This window comes from Phytophthora cinnamomi (assembly GCF_018691715.1).
Source record: "Phytophthora cinnamomi strain GKB4 chromosome Unknown Contig22, whole genome shotgun sequence".
NCBI lineage: Eukaryota > Oomycota > Peronosporomycetes > Peronosporales > Peronosporaceae > Phytophthora > Phytophthora cinnamomi.
In genome coordinates this window covers 758,178-776,919 of record NW_027150955.1, presented here as the reverse complement: position 1 = coordinate 776,919, position 18,742 = coordinate 758,178, and the positions used below count along the sequence as shown (strand labels likewise).

The 18,742-nt window shown below is 54.4% G+C and overlaps 4 protein-coding genes across 4 annotated transcripts; 3 read left to right on the top strand and 1 right to left on the bottom strand.

Annotated features, from left to right (window-relative positions):
* Positions 1-185: 185 nt before the first annotated feature.
* Positions 186-2,543, top strand: IUM83_12143 (creatine kinase, mitochondrial precursor; the record flags this gene model as incomplete). The annotated part of the gene is made up of 1 exon (XM_067936747.1): positions 186-2,543. One exon carries the CDS (start codon positions 186-188, stop codon positions 2,541-2,543), a length of 2,358 nt encoding a protein of 785 aa, XP_067795032.1.
* A 5,323-nt stretch (positions 2,544-7,866) lies between these two features.
* Positions 7,867-8,763, top strand: IUM83_12142 (TKL protein kinase; the record flags this gene model as incomplete). The annotated part of the gene is made up of 1 exon (XM_067936746.1): positions 7,867-8,763. One exon carries the CDS (start codon positions 7,867-7,869, stop codon positions 8,761-8,763), a length of 897 nt encoding a protein of 298 aa, XP_067795031.1.
* Positions 8,764-9,519: 756 nt separating this feature from the next.
* Positions 9,520-11,415, top strand: IUM83_12141 (putative sphingosine kinase; the record flags this gene model as incomplete). Its single annotated transcript, XM_067936745.1, has 2 exons — positions 9,520-10,462; positions 10,550-11,415. 2 exons carry the CDS (start codon positions 9,520-9,522, stop codon positions 11,413-11,415), a joined length of 1,809 nt encoding a protein of 602 aa, XP_067795030.1.
* A 1,962-nt stretch (positions 11,416-13,377) lies between these two features.
* IUM83_12140 (Voltage-gated Ion Channel (VIC) Superfamily) lies at positions 13,378-17,853 on the bottom strand (the record flags this gene model as incomplete). Its single annotated transcript, XM_067936744.1, has 2 exons — positions 13,378-14,456; positions 16,833-17,853. 2 exons carry the CDS (start codon positions 17,851-17,853, stop codon positions 13,378-13,380), a joined length of 2,100 nt encoding a protein of 699 aa, XP_067794965.1.
* Between the last annotated feature and the right edge of the window lie 889 nt (positions 17,854-18,742).

Sequence of the window (18,742 nt, the reverse complement as noted above, 5' to 3'; positions counted from 1 at the left end):
GTCCCTTCGCGGCCGCATCGTATCCACCTGATGACTTGCTTCCAGTATACTTGGCGGCAATCATTTCGACACGGCATTGCGATCTTCCCGCAGCCACCAGGAGCTCCTCCGTTCATTCCGCAGCTGGAGCCGCAAGCCGCACGCGCCCTCCAATCTCCATCTCTCCATCTCTCTCGCTGCCAGCCATGGCCGAAGACGCCGCCTCCGCCGCGCCCGTGTCGCCCAACAAGCTGGCGCAGAAGCTCTCGTCGGCGCAGCTCACGGACGCCAAGATCACGGGCTTCCCGCAGTTCACGCCGGCGCACCGCTCGCTCATGGCCAGGCACCTGTCGCGCGAGGTGTACGGCCAGCTCAAGGAGCTCTCGACCTCCACGGGCTACACGCTGGACCGCGCCATCCAGACGGGCGTGGACAACCCGCACCTGGGCGTGGGCGTGACCGCGGGCGACGAGGAGTGCTACGAGCTGTTCAGGCCGCTGCTCGACCCCGTGATCGAGGGCTGGCACGGCTACAAGCCCGAGGACCAGCACAAGTGCGACATGGACGCGACCCACGTGACGGACGCCACGCTGCCCGACGAGTTCGTCGTCTCCACGCGCATCCGCGCCGGCCGCAACATCCGCGGCATGCCGCTGCCCCCCGCCACGTCCCGCGCGCACCGCAGAGACGTGATGAACCTGCTGCAAGCCGCGCTCGGGGACATGAGCGGCGACCTGGCCGGCAGGTTCTACCAGCTGTCCGAGATGTCCCCCGAGGACGAGCAGCAGCTCATCACCGACCACTTCCTCTTCCAGAAGCCCGGCGGCGGCACGCTGCTCGAGGCTGCGGGCGCCGCGCGCGACTGGCCCGCGGCGCGCGGCATCTTCCACAACAACGACAAGACCTTCTTGGTCTGGTGCAACGAGGAGGACCACATGCGCGTCATCTCCATGCAGGACGGGGGCGACGTCGGCGCCGTGTTCGAGCGCTTCTGCCGCGCCATCAAGAGCGTCGAGGAGAGCATCAAGGCCAAGGGAAGGGAGTTCATGTACAACGAACACCTGGGCTTCATCGGCACGTGCCCGTCCAACCTGGGCACGGGGCTCCGGGCCAGCGTCATGGTCAAGCTGCCGAAGCTGACGGAGGATGTCCCCCGCTTCGAGAGGATTTGCTCGCTGCTGCACCTGCAGCCGAGAGGAACTGCCGGCGAGCACTCGGCCTCCGTGGGAGGCGTCTACGACGTGAGCAACAAGCAGCGCATCGGCCACTCGGAGGCCGAACTGGTGCAGACCATGGTGAACGGCATCACGCTGCTCATCGCCATGGAGCAGAAGCTGGTGGCGGGCGAGTCCATTGACGCACTCATCCCCACGGAACCGGCAGCTCCAGTTGTCATTGACGCTGGGCCGCCACTGGTGGCATCGTCGACGAGCACTGCCGTGTTGCCGTCGGAGGAGGACAACTACCCCGTGTTCACCCCCAAGCACCGCAGTTTGATGGCCAAACACTTGACCAAGGAGTTGTACGAAAAGCTGAAGGACAAACGCTCCAGCAAGGGATACACCTTGGATATGGCTATCCAGACGGGTATTGACAACGCCCACCTAGGCGTTGGCGTTGTTGCGGGTGATGAAGAGTGCTATGAGGTGTTCAAGGAGCTGTACGACCCGGTGATCGAGGGCTGGCACGGATTCAAGCCTGACGACACGCACCACACGGACATGGACGTGTCCAAGTTGGTGAACGCCGAGAAAATCGACAACGCCTACGTGCAGTCGACGCGTGTGCGTGCTGGGCGCAACATCCGCGGATTGAGTCTGCCGCCTGGAACGACGCGTGCGGAGCGACTGGAAGTTGAGAACCTAATTGCTACCGGGCTTGCGACTCTGACAGACGAACTGAAGGGCAAGTACTACCCGCTCAGCAACATGACAAAGGAGGAGGAGGACCAGCTCCAGAAGGATCACTTCCTGTTTCAAAAGCCTGGAGGCGGCACTCTACTCACGGGTGCTGGAGCTGCGCGCGACTGGCCTAGTGGACGTGGCATCTTCCACAACGACCAGAAGACGTTCCTGGTGTGGTGCAATGAGGAAGACCACATGCGGGTTATTTCGATGCAAAGCGACGGAAACATCGTTGAGGTGTTCGCACGCTGGGTCACGGCTGTTGGAGCTGTGGAGGAAAGTATCAAGGCGAACGGCTATGGCTTTATGCACAACGACCACCTCGGCTTCATCGGCACGTGCCCATCGAACTTGGGTACTGGTCTGCGTGCAAGTATGTTCGTCAAGCTCGAAAAGCTCGGCGCGGACCCTCATGCACTCGAAGCGGTCTGCGCACCGCTTGGCTTGCAGCCTCGTGGATCGGCTGGCGAGCACTCGGCTGCTGTGGGTGGCATGTGGGATATTTCCAACAAGGCTCGTATTGGCAAGTCCGAAGTGGAGCTGGTGCAGACGATGATTGACGGTGTGGGCAAGCTTATTGAACTTGAGAAGGAGCTCGAAGCCGGCAAGAGCTACGAGGAGGTCCTGGCATCCGTTGGTGTCACTCCTACTGCACATTGAAGCCGACTGTAGTCGCTAGAGCGGTGTGGGGCTGATTGCTAAGCTTCAGAGACTAGTCTTATCGCTCGCGTCTACTTACAGCAACAACAGCGCGAACGCTATTGAACAGCGACCAGAGTGCTGGAACGTGTACAGCTCCGGAGGTTAGCGCTTTATTTCTTATATTTCCATTGTTCAATTATGACTGCTGCTCGCTGTTGCTCGAAGTTTCGACGTGGGATTACATATTTGCGATGTGACTTCACATATCCTGAAGTCAACTTGTGTTTATCAGGTGGGTGCTGGAGCTCTCCGAGGGTCTTTGTATCTATGTGTGTGTGTTCTCTTTTGCAATTTGCGTTCGATGACACTGGTTGAAGAGGATAACGCAGAACGAGTTGACCTAGCAGTCAAATGTTTGCCCGATTTGTCGGTTTTGACAAATTCGTGGTTGAACTCAGCGCCTGGTCGATGATCAGCGGCCAAGTTTCATCTATTGCGCCCCAGTTCACCTTGAGTTATACCAACAGATAACCGAGTGAAAACGCGCACCACCGTTTACTACTACTATACCAACGAGGTCCTTGGGCGGTCTGCGCGCTAGTGCAATTCCACTGCTTACTTTCGGTCTGCCTCGAAGTTTATGCTAGCCGCGTAGTTGAGTGATCCCTTGGCACGAGCCCTACTTGCCTTTGAGAACTCGCGAAGCATGGATCGGGTCACACACTCCTCATTCTCCGATTTTCTCTCCGCCGAGCACCACCTCTTCCTGGATCGTGAACTTTCTCGCCAACGATGAAGACTCCATCAGCGGTTGCTGCGCTGATCTCATTGACTAGTTTGGCGACTTCAGCGGTGGCCACTCCATCCTGGCACGATCTCGCCATCTCCGCACCTCGCTACGGTCGGTACCTCTACCGTACCGCCTCCGAGGAACCATTTTTCTGGCAGGCTGACACTGCGTGGGAACTGATCCACAAGCTGAACAAGACGTCCATCGACTTCTACCTCAAGACCCGCGCTGAGCAGGGTTACAACGCGGTCCAGACCGTCGTGATCTCGGAGAATAACGGAACAACACGCCCTAACTTCTACGGTGACCTGCCGTTCAACGACTCGGACACGACCCAGCCAAATGAAGCGTACTTCGAGCTGGTGGATTGGACGGTGAACCTTGCCGCGAGTTACGGTATCCTCATGGTGCTTGTTCCGGCTTGGGGCAACTGGATCAGTGGCGGGTGGCACGGCACGGAGGAGTCTCTTTTCAACGAGTCCACGGCGTACGAGTGGGGAAAGTACATCGGCGATCGCTATCCGGGTCTTCCCAAGATCCTCGGTGGTGACACCAATTGCCTCTGGGCGCGAAACCTGATGGCGGCAAGTATTTCGTACGCTGCTAGTCCTAACGTGGATCCTGCCACGCTCGTGGGAACGATCGAGGACACGACCTCCCTCTGGGTAAGAATGCGTTCGGGCTTGAAAGATGGCGAGGAAGCTCAGGGTTACGAGCCCGCGATTCTTTTCCACCCGACCGCAGGAAGAATCGCCAGACCGGTCAGCACCCCGGAAGCACTGGGCCACCTGATGTTACCAAAAGAGGAGTGCCGTGTCTCCATTGACGCGGTACAATCAGGCCACGCTACGCCTGAATCACTGGGGGCATTTACTCCATTCGAGGCGAGAGATTCCACCAAAAACTACGAGCTCATCGCTGCAATGCGTGATGGTTTCACTGGTCCTGTGCTAGATCTGGAAAACCATTATGAAGGTGCGCACTACAACTTCGATCCAGACTATCCAATCTGGAACGCCTCCGAAGTGCGCACAGGTCTCTATAACGGAGTCTACAGCGGGTCTGCCGGGTTTACCTACGGCGCCAACAGCGTCTGGCAAATGTACGAACCTCGCTCCGACTTGCTCCGTGACAGTGACTACTACTCGCCGTCGGTGAACCAGAACGCATCGGGCTCGTGGCGCCGCGACATCTTCTTTGAAGGCGCTACGCAGATCCAGTATGTCACCAAGCCCCTGCAAAACCTCTCTGTTGAAGAGCTGGAGCTGCTCCAGCCAGCCCGCCATCTTCTTTCCAGCCCAAGTGAATATACGGACGTCGCGGTTAACGCTTTCGACAGCACCAGGTTCATTTCCGTGCTGGCTTCCGGCAACCACGATCGCTACTACGTCTACACGGGTCATGGTGATTCGTTCAGTCTGGACCTGAGCACCTGCTCGGAGCGTTCAGGTACTGCGCGCTGGTTCTCTCCTCGCGACGGACAATTCTACGCAGACTCAACCGTGAACGTTGCTGCTAGTGGCAACGGGACGCGCGTGGACTTCACGCCTCCGTCCGGTGGAGGTGTTGACAATGATTGGCTTCTGGTCCTGGAATTTTAGTCCTTCGTGCGCTGCTGGCAAGTGATTGTCGCGTGAGGTTTCTAGCTCAGTCTGAGCACAACAAAAAACTAATACCTTCTTGGCAATATCCTTTCACGCACGACACCTGCACATGTAATTTGCTGCTATAGCGGGCGAGTACGCACCCTTCCGCTGGCAATATGGCGTGACCTCAGCAGGAAGGAATTCGGTACGGGCAATTTTGCCTTCTTGAAACTGCGACCAATGCAGTTGACGTGAACGGTGAATTGCTTGAACTTGGTGCGCGCCTTGACGTTGAAGGTCTGATGCCGGCTTCAACCACGACGTCAACAATTCTGATTGCCTCGGACAAAGATTGTCCTTGGTGCAACTACTGAGACGCGTTTCTGCTTGGGTATCTCGTGTTGCGTTATCCACGAGCAAGTTTTTCGTGAAAAGGAGACGGGCGCCATTATTCGCGCGTCTTTCACCAGTTGCAGCTCACGAGCTGCGTTCAACCACGGAACTCCCGTCTGATGCTGTCACTATGGCATCCTACCGAGCAAACCACATCACTACAAATCCTGTTCATTCCTCAATTCGCTTCGGGTTGCAGACTGCAATTGCTCTACGTCTCCGAGCCAAGCGCTGCCGGAATGAAGTTTCTTCGAGCGGTCGTTAGCGCCGCCTTACTGGCCGGCGTGGCTAGCACGGCCTTCGCAGAACCATCATGGCACAACCTTGCCATCACTGCTCCGCAATACGGGCGGTACCTCTATCGCACCGCCTCGGAGGAGCCATTCTTCTGGCAAGCCGACACCGCCTGGGAGCTCATGCACCGACTGAACAAGACGTCCATCGACTTCTACCTCAAGACCCGCGCCGAACAGGGCTACAACGTCGTGCTGTCCGTCGTGATCTCCGCGTACAACGGCACCACGCACCCAAACTTCTACGGCGACTTACCGTTCAATAACTCGGATACGACGCAGCCCAACGAGGCGTACTTCGAGCTGATTGACTGGACGGTGGATCGTGCTGCCAGCTACGGTATTTTAATTGCTCTTGTGCCTGCGTGGGGCAACTGGATCAGTGGAGCTTGGCATGGCACAAAGGAGTCGCTTTTCAACGATTCAACCGCGTATGAATGGGGCAATTACGTCGGCGAGCGCTATCCAGGTCTACCCAAGATCCTCGGAGGCGACACGAACTGCTTCTGGGTTCGCAACACAACCGCGGCGATGATTTCCTACGCGGCCGACCCGAATGTGGATCCTGCTACGCTTTTGGGTCCTGTCGAAGACACGACACATCTTTGGTTGAGTATGCGTTCTGGTGTGAAAGACGCGGAGAGCGCACAAGGCTATGAGCCCGTGATTCTCTTCCACCCTACCGCCGGTAACATCGTGAGACCAGTCCAAACGCCTGAAGCCTACGGGCACCTTCAATTCCCGAAGGAAGAAGATCGTGTCTCGATTGATGCCGTTCAATCGGGCCACGCCACACCTGACGTGATCGGTGGGTTCACTCCGTACAAGACTTGGGACTCGACGAAGAACTACGAGCTCATTGCAGCAATGCGCGACGGGTTCACAGGCCCAGTGCTGGACCTGGAGAACCACTATGAAGGAGCCCACGACAACCTGGACGCGGATGTTCCAATGATCTGGAATGCGTCCCAGGTCCGCACGGGCCTCTACAATGGAGTGTACGGTGGAGCTGCAGGCTTCACCTACGGTGCTAACAGCGTGTGGCAAATGTATGAGCCCAGGGCTGATTTGCTCCGTGAAAGCGACTACTACTCCCCATCATCGGGTGAAAATGCCTCGAGTTCGTGGAGAAGAGATCTATTCTTTGATGCTGGACAGCAAGCTCAGTACGTCACTAAGCCACTGCAGAACCTCTCTATCGCACAGCTCGAGCAGCTTGAACCCGCACGCCAACTTCTTGCAAGTCCCAGTGGCTACAACGATGTTGCTGTTAATGCGTTCGACAGCACCAGGTTCATTTCGGTGCTGGCGTCAGAAACGCGCGACCGCTACTACGTCTACACTGGCCACGGAGACACGTTTAGCCTTGAACTGGGCAATGGATCTGACCGCTCGGGAACCGCTCGCTGGTTCTCCCCTCGCGATGGTGAATTTTACTCGGATTCAGCGGTGGATGTCCCCGCCAACACCACTCGCGTGGACTTCACGCCTCCATCGGGCGGCAGTGTTGATGACGACTGGCTCCTGGTACTGAAGTTCTAACTCCAACTTGGTTAGGTGCGGGAGCTAGACGCCGTTTCTGCGTAACCAATGTGAGATCGGTCATTTTGCTCTTGTGCCGCTAAATCCTTACGATGTCCCAGGAAAAGAACGGCCTCGACACACGAAACTTCTAGTACGGTAGTCTTGGTACTACATGAAGCAGCAAGACCAACTTCACTCAAAAATGCATATCAAAACGCGTTCGTGATTTTAATTGGATGACCAGGTTGAAGTGTGAATATCTGACTGAACCCACAAATCTCACTGTTCGTGTCACTTTACTCAACTCGACTTCCACTGGAGTTCTGGTTGTAGCTGGCACAAAACAGAGCAAGTAGGATACACATCCCGTGAATAGCCCCATGAAGGACAACGCACATCAGCAAAGGAAGCTCCGACATCGACAGGTGTGCGCAACTGCGCTTGTAGAAGGCTGATGCGCTATCGTTTAGCTGCGCGTTCAGTCCCGCTGGTGATATATCCGGATAAACGCAAAGATGACGCCTGACTTCCATACATCGGTAGCGCCGCAAAAACGCGATTATTTGTTCGCGACCCTCTCCCAGTCGATACCGTGCCGGCGTGGCGCCATGGAGTGGTGTGACGGAAACGTTCCAGCGCTTAGTTGAGCGCTCCAGCTCGGCCATCGTGAGCAAGAGCTCAGTTTCTAAAGACCTCTCTTCGGGCTAAACGCACTTTACAGCCAAGGATCGGGCTGCGTGTTCGGGGCTAGAACGATGTGTGAGCTCGTGATGTTTGTCCTGCTCATCGTTGCCCTATCCACGATCAACCGACACCAGGTGACAGCGACGATGTACTCAGTGGAGACCCACTACGCCGACTCGGATACGAAGTGTGGCGGCACACCGTACAGGATTGAAGTCAATGAAGATGCAGAATGCAGCGAGGGCAATTGCGCCACGTCGGTCAATGGTTTGTACGACGGGGTCGCCTCCACCGTGTGCACGCAAGACTACCAGAACGAGGTGTGGAAACGATTCGGTAGCAGCGTGTACCTGATGCAAGTCGTGTTCCATGATGACGTGTGCTCGAATTTCGCGTATGCTCGCGCGTATATCGCGAACAGCAAGTGTGAGGTGGGGTCGACTACCAATTGGTTCATCGCTCGTATCGAAACGAACGGTTCTGCAACGCTAGAGCATTTCACAACTAAGTCGTGCTCTCCTGATGATCTCTTCCTGAGCACGGAGCGTGCGAGCAAGGAAAACCTCGACAGCAACGCGTGCGATGCCGACTATGAGTACCAGTGGTTCACCAACAAAGGCAACACTGCGGCCCCGCTCGTCAACAGCACCACTACAGGTAGCAACAGCAGCGGGAATGATGGAACTTCCACCGACGCGACCGCCACGAGCAGTGCAACGACTACCACCTCCACAGACACCACGTCAGACACAACGAACAGCTATGACTCCGCCACCAGTCCAAGCACCTCGACAACAGATAACATCAACGGGTCGTCTTCCTCAGGGGGTGGCAGATCGAGACTCAGCGCTGGAGCGATCGCCGGTATCGTGATCGCCGCTATCGTGGCGATCGCCACCGTGTACGCGATCATCTTCCATCGAGACAGACCGATCGCCATCACTTGCTTCTCCGCCTCCGTCACCTAACCAACTGTATTATAGTCCGTTGACAACTATCTTAACCAATCCAATTTATTTTGGCTCCTGGTAGCTTTGGATAAGTCACCAACGAGCCGCAGTTCCATTCCCCGCGGCGCCTATGCAACAAGTCTCCGAGGAAGCTCGCGCTACCTATACCGCTTTGCTGTTCGAACGCGTTGGACAGGAGGCTCGCCGTTATCGTTAGTAGCAGCTACTCCCCTCCACGCGTTGGTCGCCATGCTAGCCATGCTGCCTCTTCACGATCTCTGCATAACTGCGCGAGGTCGATAACGCGCACAAGCGGCAGGCATCTGCCCGGAATGGTCTCAGCTCCTTGGCTGGCGGTGCTGACACGACTGGTAACGCCGCACAAGTATAGGAGTCCGAGGTGTGATCGCTCGAAACGGACTGCTGTCATGTCGGCAGCTATGGCAGACACACTCCATCAGAGCAAGCGCACAACGCCCGGGGCCGGTGACGTGCTGCGCACCTTTGCCCCAGACAGCCCAATGCTTACTCACGAGGGTACGTGGCCGCCTTACCACACGATCGCACAGGAGTTCCTTTCGATTTCCGGTGATCGGTTTCAGTATTCGTTATGCAAGGTCTCGTCCTCGCTGCGTCCGTTAGAATCCGTCTCGCTTTACACTCATGCTGTTGATAATTTGGGAGCAACAATTCGGACAGCGACGGGTTCTATTTCGAAACTATCGGATCTCACAAGGATGGCTACAATGCTCCTCTGCCCCCAAGCAGAAAAGCATGACTGCAAGTCGCAGCAGTTCGTTGCACCATTCCCCAACTTCCCTCGTGCCGTCGACCGAGTCCACCGTAATGCCGCTGCAACAGCAGCTGTGCTCGCTCGCCGAGCTGTTGGAACACCTGCATCTGGAGAGCAGTCAGCCGCCGGACGAACGATTCGCGTGGCTGCACCGACGCTCGCAGCACACGCAGCACCCGCTGGTGCAGTTCGAGTTCACCAAGACGCACTGCACGCTGCGCATTGTGCCGAAGCGGATTCGGAAGAGAGGAGACCGGCGACGCAAGTCTGTTAGTCATGATACGCCGTCGACTGGAAGCAGTGGCAGCAGTTCTGAGGAGGGGGAGAGGCCCGGAGACCCGATCTTCATGAAGCTCAAGTGGGAGGAAGTTCTGGGCGCGCACTTGCAGACGGCGTGCGGACAGCCACTGTGCCGACGGTCGATTGTCCCGCGCCGAGTCTACATGCTGGCGCTGTACGCGTGTCCCCCCGAGGGAATGCTGACGAATGGAAGTCAACATCACCACCACCTGCACCCCCACAAGGAGAATCTACCTACAAAGCGGTGTCTGCGAGAATGGACTTTCAGGTTCTACGGCGATGAGATCGGGCGAGTCACTCAACTGCACCACGCGTTGAATAAGTGGGCCGACCCACGTCGAGACACTCTCGAGGATATCCACAGTCAGGCACTCTTCGAACCTGATGTGGCGATTTCAGGCGCGCTACGGAAATTCCGAGTGCTTATTGACCCGAACGAAGGATCAGGATGGAGTCTCCGCAAGTACGAGCAGTTCGTGGCGCCCATGTTCCGCGTCGCTAACATCGAAACAACTCTGGAAATCACTGCTGACTCCGAGCGTATCCGCGAGGTTGCCAAGGAGCTCCCACTCAATCACTTCGAGTGCGTCGCGATAGCTGGAGGCGACAGCTATATGCACGAGTGTAAGTGGTTGGGACTACCTGTACTTGTGCTCATATTTCGTATCCAGAAGGCTGATCTTACGTGTTTTTTTTTTACGTTTTGTACAGTTATCCAAGGCCTCATGGCTCGACCTGACTGGAGGCAGGCAATTCGACAGCCGCTAGGCATTTTGCCAATAGACAATGGATCAGCGAACGGACTCGCAGCCTCCGTCGCTCACCACAGCCACGAAAACTTAGATTTAGTGAATGCAGCCTTCGCACTGGTTATGGGCCGACCGCAAGACCTCGACATTACGTCGGTCAGCAACGGAAACGAGACCCGCTACTCGTTCCTCAAGCTCGAGTGGGCGGTGTCAAACGAAGATCAATTCGTTCCAGCCCAGGTGACAAGCGGCGTTCTTGGAGACCTGCGCTACTCAATGTCGCTACGAAAGCAGATTGCACGCACACCGGCATTCTCAGGCCGAATATGGTACCTCCGCGAGGACGCTGAAGCTTTTCAGCCTGTGAAATATTTCCAACAGCACCCAAGTGACGACAGTGAGGCGGAGGACGCCCCTGGTCAAGATTTGTTCACTGAACTGGGCCTCGGGAAGTGGACCGAGCTGCAAGGGCCATTCCGTAGTGCGTGGGTCACGAACGCTAGCCACGCCACGCCTTCCGCGTTTGTTGCCCCAGGTGCACAGCTCGATGACGGGTATACATACATCACAGTCATCGACGGCACCCACCCACGCAGCGAGGTCTGGCGTATGCTGTTCTCGCTCGAGACTGGGCGGCATCTCAAACGCTCAGCCGTTCAGCAGATTGGCACACGAGCTCTGAAGCTGCAACCAGCACGCGCTTCGGACCGATTATGCGTCGACGGACACCCAATGTCCGGGCCGTCTCTAGTTGTTCAGGTACATCGGGGATTGGCCCGGATCATAGCGTTGCCACGTCAGCGACAACGACAGAATGAAGCAGAGTAAGTGTTGCAGCAATAGAGACTTTGTCCTCACGGCTGGGGCTTTGCGATAAGTCGAAGACGAGCGCAAAGGTCGGTTTGCATAGCGACAGAGAGATTATCAGCATCAAGTCTCGACTGTTATCCGTTGCCCCCACGACGAGCTGAGCAAATTCTTCTTTTTTTATATTCCAAGTGAACGACGTTCACGTGGAATACATGCTGAAGCATCAGACTGCATGTGCAAGCGGTACGTGATGACTGTAGCTGTATTATATATGTAGATGTAAACTGATGGTGCTTCGCCCATATCGATCACAGATCCTGCATAGAAACAACCTTTTGGTGATTTTTTTTTCGTCAAGAAGACTTCAGGACGACCCTGAACTCCACGATTCCCCGGTTCGCAAAGCACCAGCCGGACTAATACACGTCAGCAAGAGTCCCAAGTGTGTGGGCCATGGCCACCCCATCTTGGCACGACCTCGCCTCGCTACGGCCGGTACTTCACCCGCACGACTACTGAGGAGCCGTTCTTCTGGCAGGCTGACACTGCGTGGGTACTGACGCACAAGCTGAACAAGTCTTCGATCGGTTTCTACCTCAAGATTCGTGCTGTGCAAGGTTACGATGTGGTGCCGACGGTGGTGATCGCGGGAGTCAATGGCACTATTCACCCCAACTTCTACGGCCTCCTCCCGTACAACAACTCGGACACGACGCAGGAACGAAAACTACTTAACTCTATGGACAGAGCCGCGAGCTATGGTAGTTTGGTCGCCCTGGTTCCAGTGTGGGACAATTACATTAGCGGTGGTTGGCAGGTCTCTCTTTAATGCAACCACATCGTATGAGTGGGGCAAGTACATCGGTGAGCGCTACCTGGGGCTACCGGCGGTGATACGAACTGCTTCTGGGTACGCAACACAAGTGCAGCCCTGGCAATGTATACAGCTAGTCCTGACGTCGACCCTGCCACACTTCTCGCCCCAATTGAGAACACGACGGACATTTGGGTGAGCATGCGCTCTCGGCGCAGGGACGCCGAAACTGCGCACAACTATGAGCCTGTGATCCTATTCCACCCCACCGTCGGAAGAATCGCTAGGGCGGTCTGCACGCCGATGGCTGGTGGCCATTTTCAGCCCCCGAGAGAAGAGGACCGCGTCTCGATCAACGCAGTCCAGTCCGACCACGCTACCCCATACGCTCTCGGAGCGTTCACGCCGTACGAGATGTGGGACTCAACCATGAACTACGGATCCATCGCCGCGATGCGTGATGGTTTCACTGGCCCCGTACTTGATCTGGAAAACCACATCGAAGGTGCGCACGACAACGTTGCTCCGCGACAGCGCCTATTATCAACCTTTGGCGAACCAGAGCCTGGCGCCGCGACATCTTCTTCGAGGATGCCACACACATCCAGTACGTCATCAAGCCCCTGCAGAATCTCTTTATCCAAGAGCTTGAGCTGTTTCAACCAGCTCGCCACCTTCTTTCGAGCCCAAGCGGCGATACAGATGTCGCGGTTAACGCATTCTACTATTAGCTTAGCAATAATTGTAACTGTTTAAATACGAATAAGTGAAAGATTATCAACTGATAGTTTACATCGACCCATAATTGATTTATAACTATTTCCATTAACAACATTGATACTCAATATTTTATTGATTAAAACAATAATTTTACAAAATATTTTGACTCCATTTTACACTTATTGATGTTTATTGTCAATAAATGTCTGCAAACCAGTAAGTGACGCCAAATACCAGGCGGTTCCGAGTCGGTAGTGGTAGCGCCACTACCGACTCAGCGGAGATAGTTTCCCCGCTTTGAGGCGAACATGCACTCACGAGGAGTACAATAGACCTGTACTTGACGAGCTCCACCACGAGAATAAATAGAGAATATCAAAGCGTAGCCAATTACTAAAGTTAATGTGTTATGCGTTGGACGCACGCAAACTCCGAACTCTTCGCTTCTACTCGTGCGTGGTCAACAATCCAGGTGGCTGTGCGTCTTCCTCCAAGGTCACTGGCAGATTCTGAAACGATCGACGCCTAGTTTCGACCTTCAACAGCTTCACAGGTCGTGGCGAGATGTGCTGGACGAGATCTTCGTGCTGGTGCTTCGGTTTAGTGTCGACGTTCAGCATCTTCAAGGCTGCTTCGATTGTGTTTAGCGCAGCCCCCCTCTGGTGCTTTATGACGTGCTTTCGAGCACCAGTTCGACATTTGATGATAAGGTCTTTCGCCTCCAGCGGGTCCATGCCATGGAGACGCGCAAGCATCTCCATCGTGGAGAGGAACACGTATGACCGAGGTAATTCGGCCTCGACTCGGTTCGCTTCTTCTTCCGCTGCTAGGGCTCGCATGTTGATAGGAACGATGGCGTTCGGACCCGGTTTCTTCACGGCTTGGATCGACTTCTCCAAAACTTGGCGATCGAACGAAGTCGACGCGACTGTACTCCACGCCAGCTTGTTACGCACGCGATACTCTGGGAAATCAACGAGTACTCGCTCGTACGGCTCGTGGTCGAGACGATAGAGCTCTGCCACAGACGTGGCCACACACGTCTCAAGACGGGAAATTCCGTAAAGCAGTGACAGCTCACCGAAAAACTCTCCTCGTCCACGTGGTGTTTCCGTGTCCCCGATTTGCACGCGAATTCTACCGGTCGCAATGAAGTACATACTCCGGTCCACATCTCCAGCAACAACAACATCTTCTCCTTGGGAGCATACGACGTACTGCAGACACACGAGTAGCGCTCGAAGGAAAGGCTCGTCCAGAGCTCGGAAGACCTCAACGCGAACGGCAAAGTCTTGTAATGTGGCGACAACCACGTCCTCGTGAAGAGATCGAGAAGTGCCTTCGATCACGGCAAAGTCCTTGTCGCCATGTGAGCGATGCCAGATGTGCGCGTAGTAAGCTTTGATGTGGCGTTTGAGGATTTTTGGTACATCGTTCTGCACCAAGTACAGCTGCAACTCTGCCAGATTCTGCTCGAAGCTCGCTTCACGCCTAGCGCTCGCATCTAGCAGCTCCCCTTGAGCTCCTACAAGAGCACCGTAGATGTAGATAGCCCATAACGTAATGGCAATCTCAACCATCAGCTCCAGGCGGTTCATTGAATATATATCGCCGTAGAAAAGCGTAGTGATACATTCCATGGAGAAGTGTAAAGACCGCAGATACTTGCGTCCGAGAGGGACACCCTCGAGGAAATCGCTGGGTGTAGAGGTCGAGAGAGCACGATGAGAGGGGGCGGCAACCGGTTTAATGTATATGAGCATTCCTGAGGTAGAGAGCCACGAGGTGCCGTACTGATGCAGTCCATAGTCACTGGTAGCGAACCAAAGGCAGGCCAAGAAATGAGCCATAGTGAGGTACGAAGCTAGCGCACGCAGAAAGGAAATGAAAGCCTCGTTTACATCCACGTCACACTCGTAAATGAGGTACTGTAGAATCCCCTCCGAGAGCGGCTCGATGCGCCACGCGAAAAGCATTCGGTTCATCCTCAAAATCCAGCGGGTAGTCCACCAATTTATATCAACTTCGCCCGCCACCTCGTCCGAAAGTGATACGCGGACTTGCCCCGCAAAGAGGAGCAACTCCAATGGCAGGACCGCTACAATATCAACCATTAGTCTCGAATTTGTCTCGAGCACATGCCGAAGGCTCCATCGTTTTGACTTTTTCACCTTCGTCCCGGAACTACGACTTACTAACGAAGCTTCGTTCACCTTACTGGCGACGTCAAGCAGACACAAGACGTCCAAAAAGATCTCAAAGCCTGCCCAAGTGCGCAAAGTATCCGCGTTCAGCTCGGTAAGTTCATGTGGGAAGCATAACTTGAATGGAGTGATGACGACGTGGTAAAGTGCCACCACAAGCATTATCGCGTCCCAAATTTTGCCGATACGTTTGATGAATTTGATAAACTCTTTGGTCTTCCTGTCTGTCGCTTCTGCACGAAGCGAACGCTGGAAGATCAGGTGGGCGTCAACCTGATCATGCGCGTCAAACCTCCCGCTAATACGACGCACACTGTTCGAAACTTGTAGATGCAAACGCAACGATCTTCTTCTGGAGTGTCTTCTGCTGGCTTTGCTGCCTTTACCTGAAGGCTGCCGTGCTTCGTGGGTTTGTACCTTTTCCAGTATATCCAACCCCTTCCAGGTGCGGTATTGATGGTATAAGCGTAGTTGGGACTCGTACTGTGGGCGTTGACATCGCTTTATAGTTTCAAAGTCAATGTCAGCACCCACAGTCCAAACGTCTTCAACCATTAGCCGGTTTGCCTTCTCCTCCCGAACACCATCAAAGAACTTGCTTCCAAATGTTGGCAACGATCGACAACGACGCATTCGCTCAAGTGTAGCTTTAACTTCTTCATTTGTTCCACTTTTTGTTGGGCCCCACACGACGCCTGGCCGTCCATGCCGGAGGTGCTTTACGCCGGTAGTAAATCGACGCGTGTTTGGGCCCGAAGACTTTTTTCCAAACAGTGTCGCATTTTGAGAATCTGGTCCTTTGGCAGCGGCATTGACCAGCCGTCGATGCTTAGCGCGAGATTGCTTGGCCAGAAGCTCCGCTCCCTTCTTGTGCGTTTCGAGCTCGTCCATATGCGCCGAGTGCATTTTTTCTAGCTGTCTCGACTTTCGACGCGAGGGATTTTGGTTGTTTTGCGAATGCGAATGTGAATGTGCTTGGGGTAGCCTTCTGTTGTAGGACCTTGTGAGGTCGTGCTCTGGCGGGATCAGTGTGTCCAGCATGTCTCGGATACTGTGCTGCATAGCCGCTATGAGCTTAAATCGTCGCCAGCACTCATCTTCTAGTCGCTGCATCGTCTCATCGGTGAGCGTAGAGGTCAAGTGCTTGTTGATTGGATTGAGGTCAACAATGAACTGGTTCTGGATGATCTTGTGTGGCGAGGCATTGGCCCCTTTTTGATGTCGGGGTGGACTGTCACCTCTGGTACTTCGAGCCGCCCTAATGGGAGCACCACCAACCTGACTACCACGATACAACGGAGGGCCCATAGAACGACTAGGACCCACAGGACGGATTGGACCTAGGTTCCGTTTAGTCGTCATTCCCCAGAGAACGCTTTTCCTGGCTGTCATTGTTCGCAGCAAGCTCCTCGTGGATATTCCAGTCACTATGAGAGTCGGGTGACGAACCTGCGTCGCTGCGATAGCAGGACGAACTAACTGCGCATACTTGTCAGTTTTCTCTAGAAGATACTTTGCTTTCCGATGCAGTGCTTGTAGTTCTGGCGATAAGAAAGACTTCATCGGAGTCAACTTCGGTGGCTGAGATGGTTGAGGATTCCGCGGTATCGACAACATGGAGGAACCGGACGTCATCAGTATTAAATTCGTGCTGCTTCTGCGAAGCTGCGAAATGCTGATGCGCGATCTCCTTTTACCTGGAGCCGCAATCGACATCAGGTTTGCCAACCCTTGGCGAACGGCCAGCTCACGCTTAGCCTTTCGGGCAACGTGGATACAGCGCTGCTGATATCGATACAGGCGGTTGCTAACCCAGTCCAGGATGGAATGCAGCTCGTACTTTTGGACTTTGAAGTCAGATTGATCACCCGTCGGCGCCCAGAGCTCTTCCCAGTCGTGTTTGGAGATATACAACACCTCGCACGTCGTTGTGGCACGCACGGTCACCAGTCTTCGTTGATCTGGGAGGAAAAAAGCTGCTTCCCCGAAAAGCGCGCCTTCCAGTATCACAGCAACGCTAGAGACTGATTTCGTCCAAAAGGCTGCTGCCAAACCCTTACGCAGAGTACACAAGTGGTTGCCCAGTGTTCCCTCGACTAGGATATTATCACCGGGGATGTAAAGCTCTGATTGCAACCGCAGTGCCATGTTATTGATTTGAGCAGAGGATAGAAAGTGTGTAATCGGTAGCCGAGCAAGTGCACCACCATAAATCTCGAGCATCAACCTGAGTCTCAAATTCGCCGATAACTTGTGCACCGTGTGATCCAAGTCGTGGCCGTGCGTATTCTCAAACTGGACCCGGAAAAAGAACCCGACACGCTCACGCAGACTTTCGGGTAATTCGTTCGCCTGTGCGAAACTCTCAAAGTTTGCTATGCGGTTTTTGTACTTCTTGGTCTCCTTGCCGAAATCGAGGATTAGCTCTGAAATCTCACCCACAATGTATCCCATAGCAAACGTGCAGCCAAGACACGTGATAAGCGTCCAGATTGTACCAAGGATATCACGGGGAACAATTTCGCGCGAACCTACAAGTAGCAGCGTCGTGATGGCCCAGTAAAACGACTTGGCATAGAGCACAGGCAACGCGTGATTATATTCCTGCAACAAGTGATCGTGCGCCATCCAGCAGTTCTCGTAGTATTCACACTCGTTCTCTGAAATCCAAAGGAAAATGCATCCGACGAAGTGGGCTACCAGCACGAGAACTATCATCAATTTGACAGGACCGAGGTATGCGGATACGTTGCGAGACGCGAAGTGCTGCTGCACCTGTACAATAACTTCGTCCAAATAGACCCATAGATCGAGACAACGAATCATGCGCGGCAGGCGGCAAACACTGACGACGAGTGACTCACTTGTAACTGGAACGTAGAGCGGAAGCGAAGCTACGATGTCCCATTTAAACGCCGTGCTGCGTAGATAGACTCGGTCTAACCACTTCCGGTGTACAAGATTATCCGTAGAAACGTCGGCATTACCAAAGAAATACAAATGCAGATAGATATCTATGGCAAAATAAATATCACCGCACAAGTCCATGAACCACACAAGCAAGTTGACCTCACTAGAAAAATGCAGATGCGAATGAAAGCCGATCCGAAAAATTACGAAGAAAGCGTTGTACACGTTCCAGAAGGTTACTCCAGCGTTCCACGCATTGATGAACATCGTGCGTGTAGCGTAGGTGTCTCGAATAGCTGCACTGCTACCTTTTCGAGTATTGCTTTCGACAATAGTATCCTGCTGGTAGAAAAGACTGGGGGTCTGCAGCACATGCGGCTTCAGCTTGAGCCTCTCGAGGTTCCGGACGACACGCCGAAGACCATTTTGCTGTTCATCACATAAAATCTGGGCCTCCAACTTCAAATTCCGCACGTCTTCGTCGAATTTCCTTTGGATAACATCAAATTCTACACGAGTCATTACTGACGCGTGGACGGTCGATGCGGCTGTAAGCGTCGCTGAATGAGCACGTCTAAGAAGAAATTCATAAATTCCGTAGCAGTCCCCTTCCTGAAGGGCACGCGCAGGTACTTTACGCGTGCGGAAGAACACGTTTACCTTGCTCCCACGCAGCAGCACGATAAATTCACGGCAG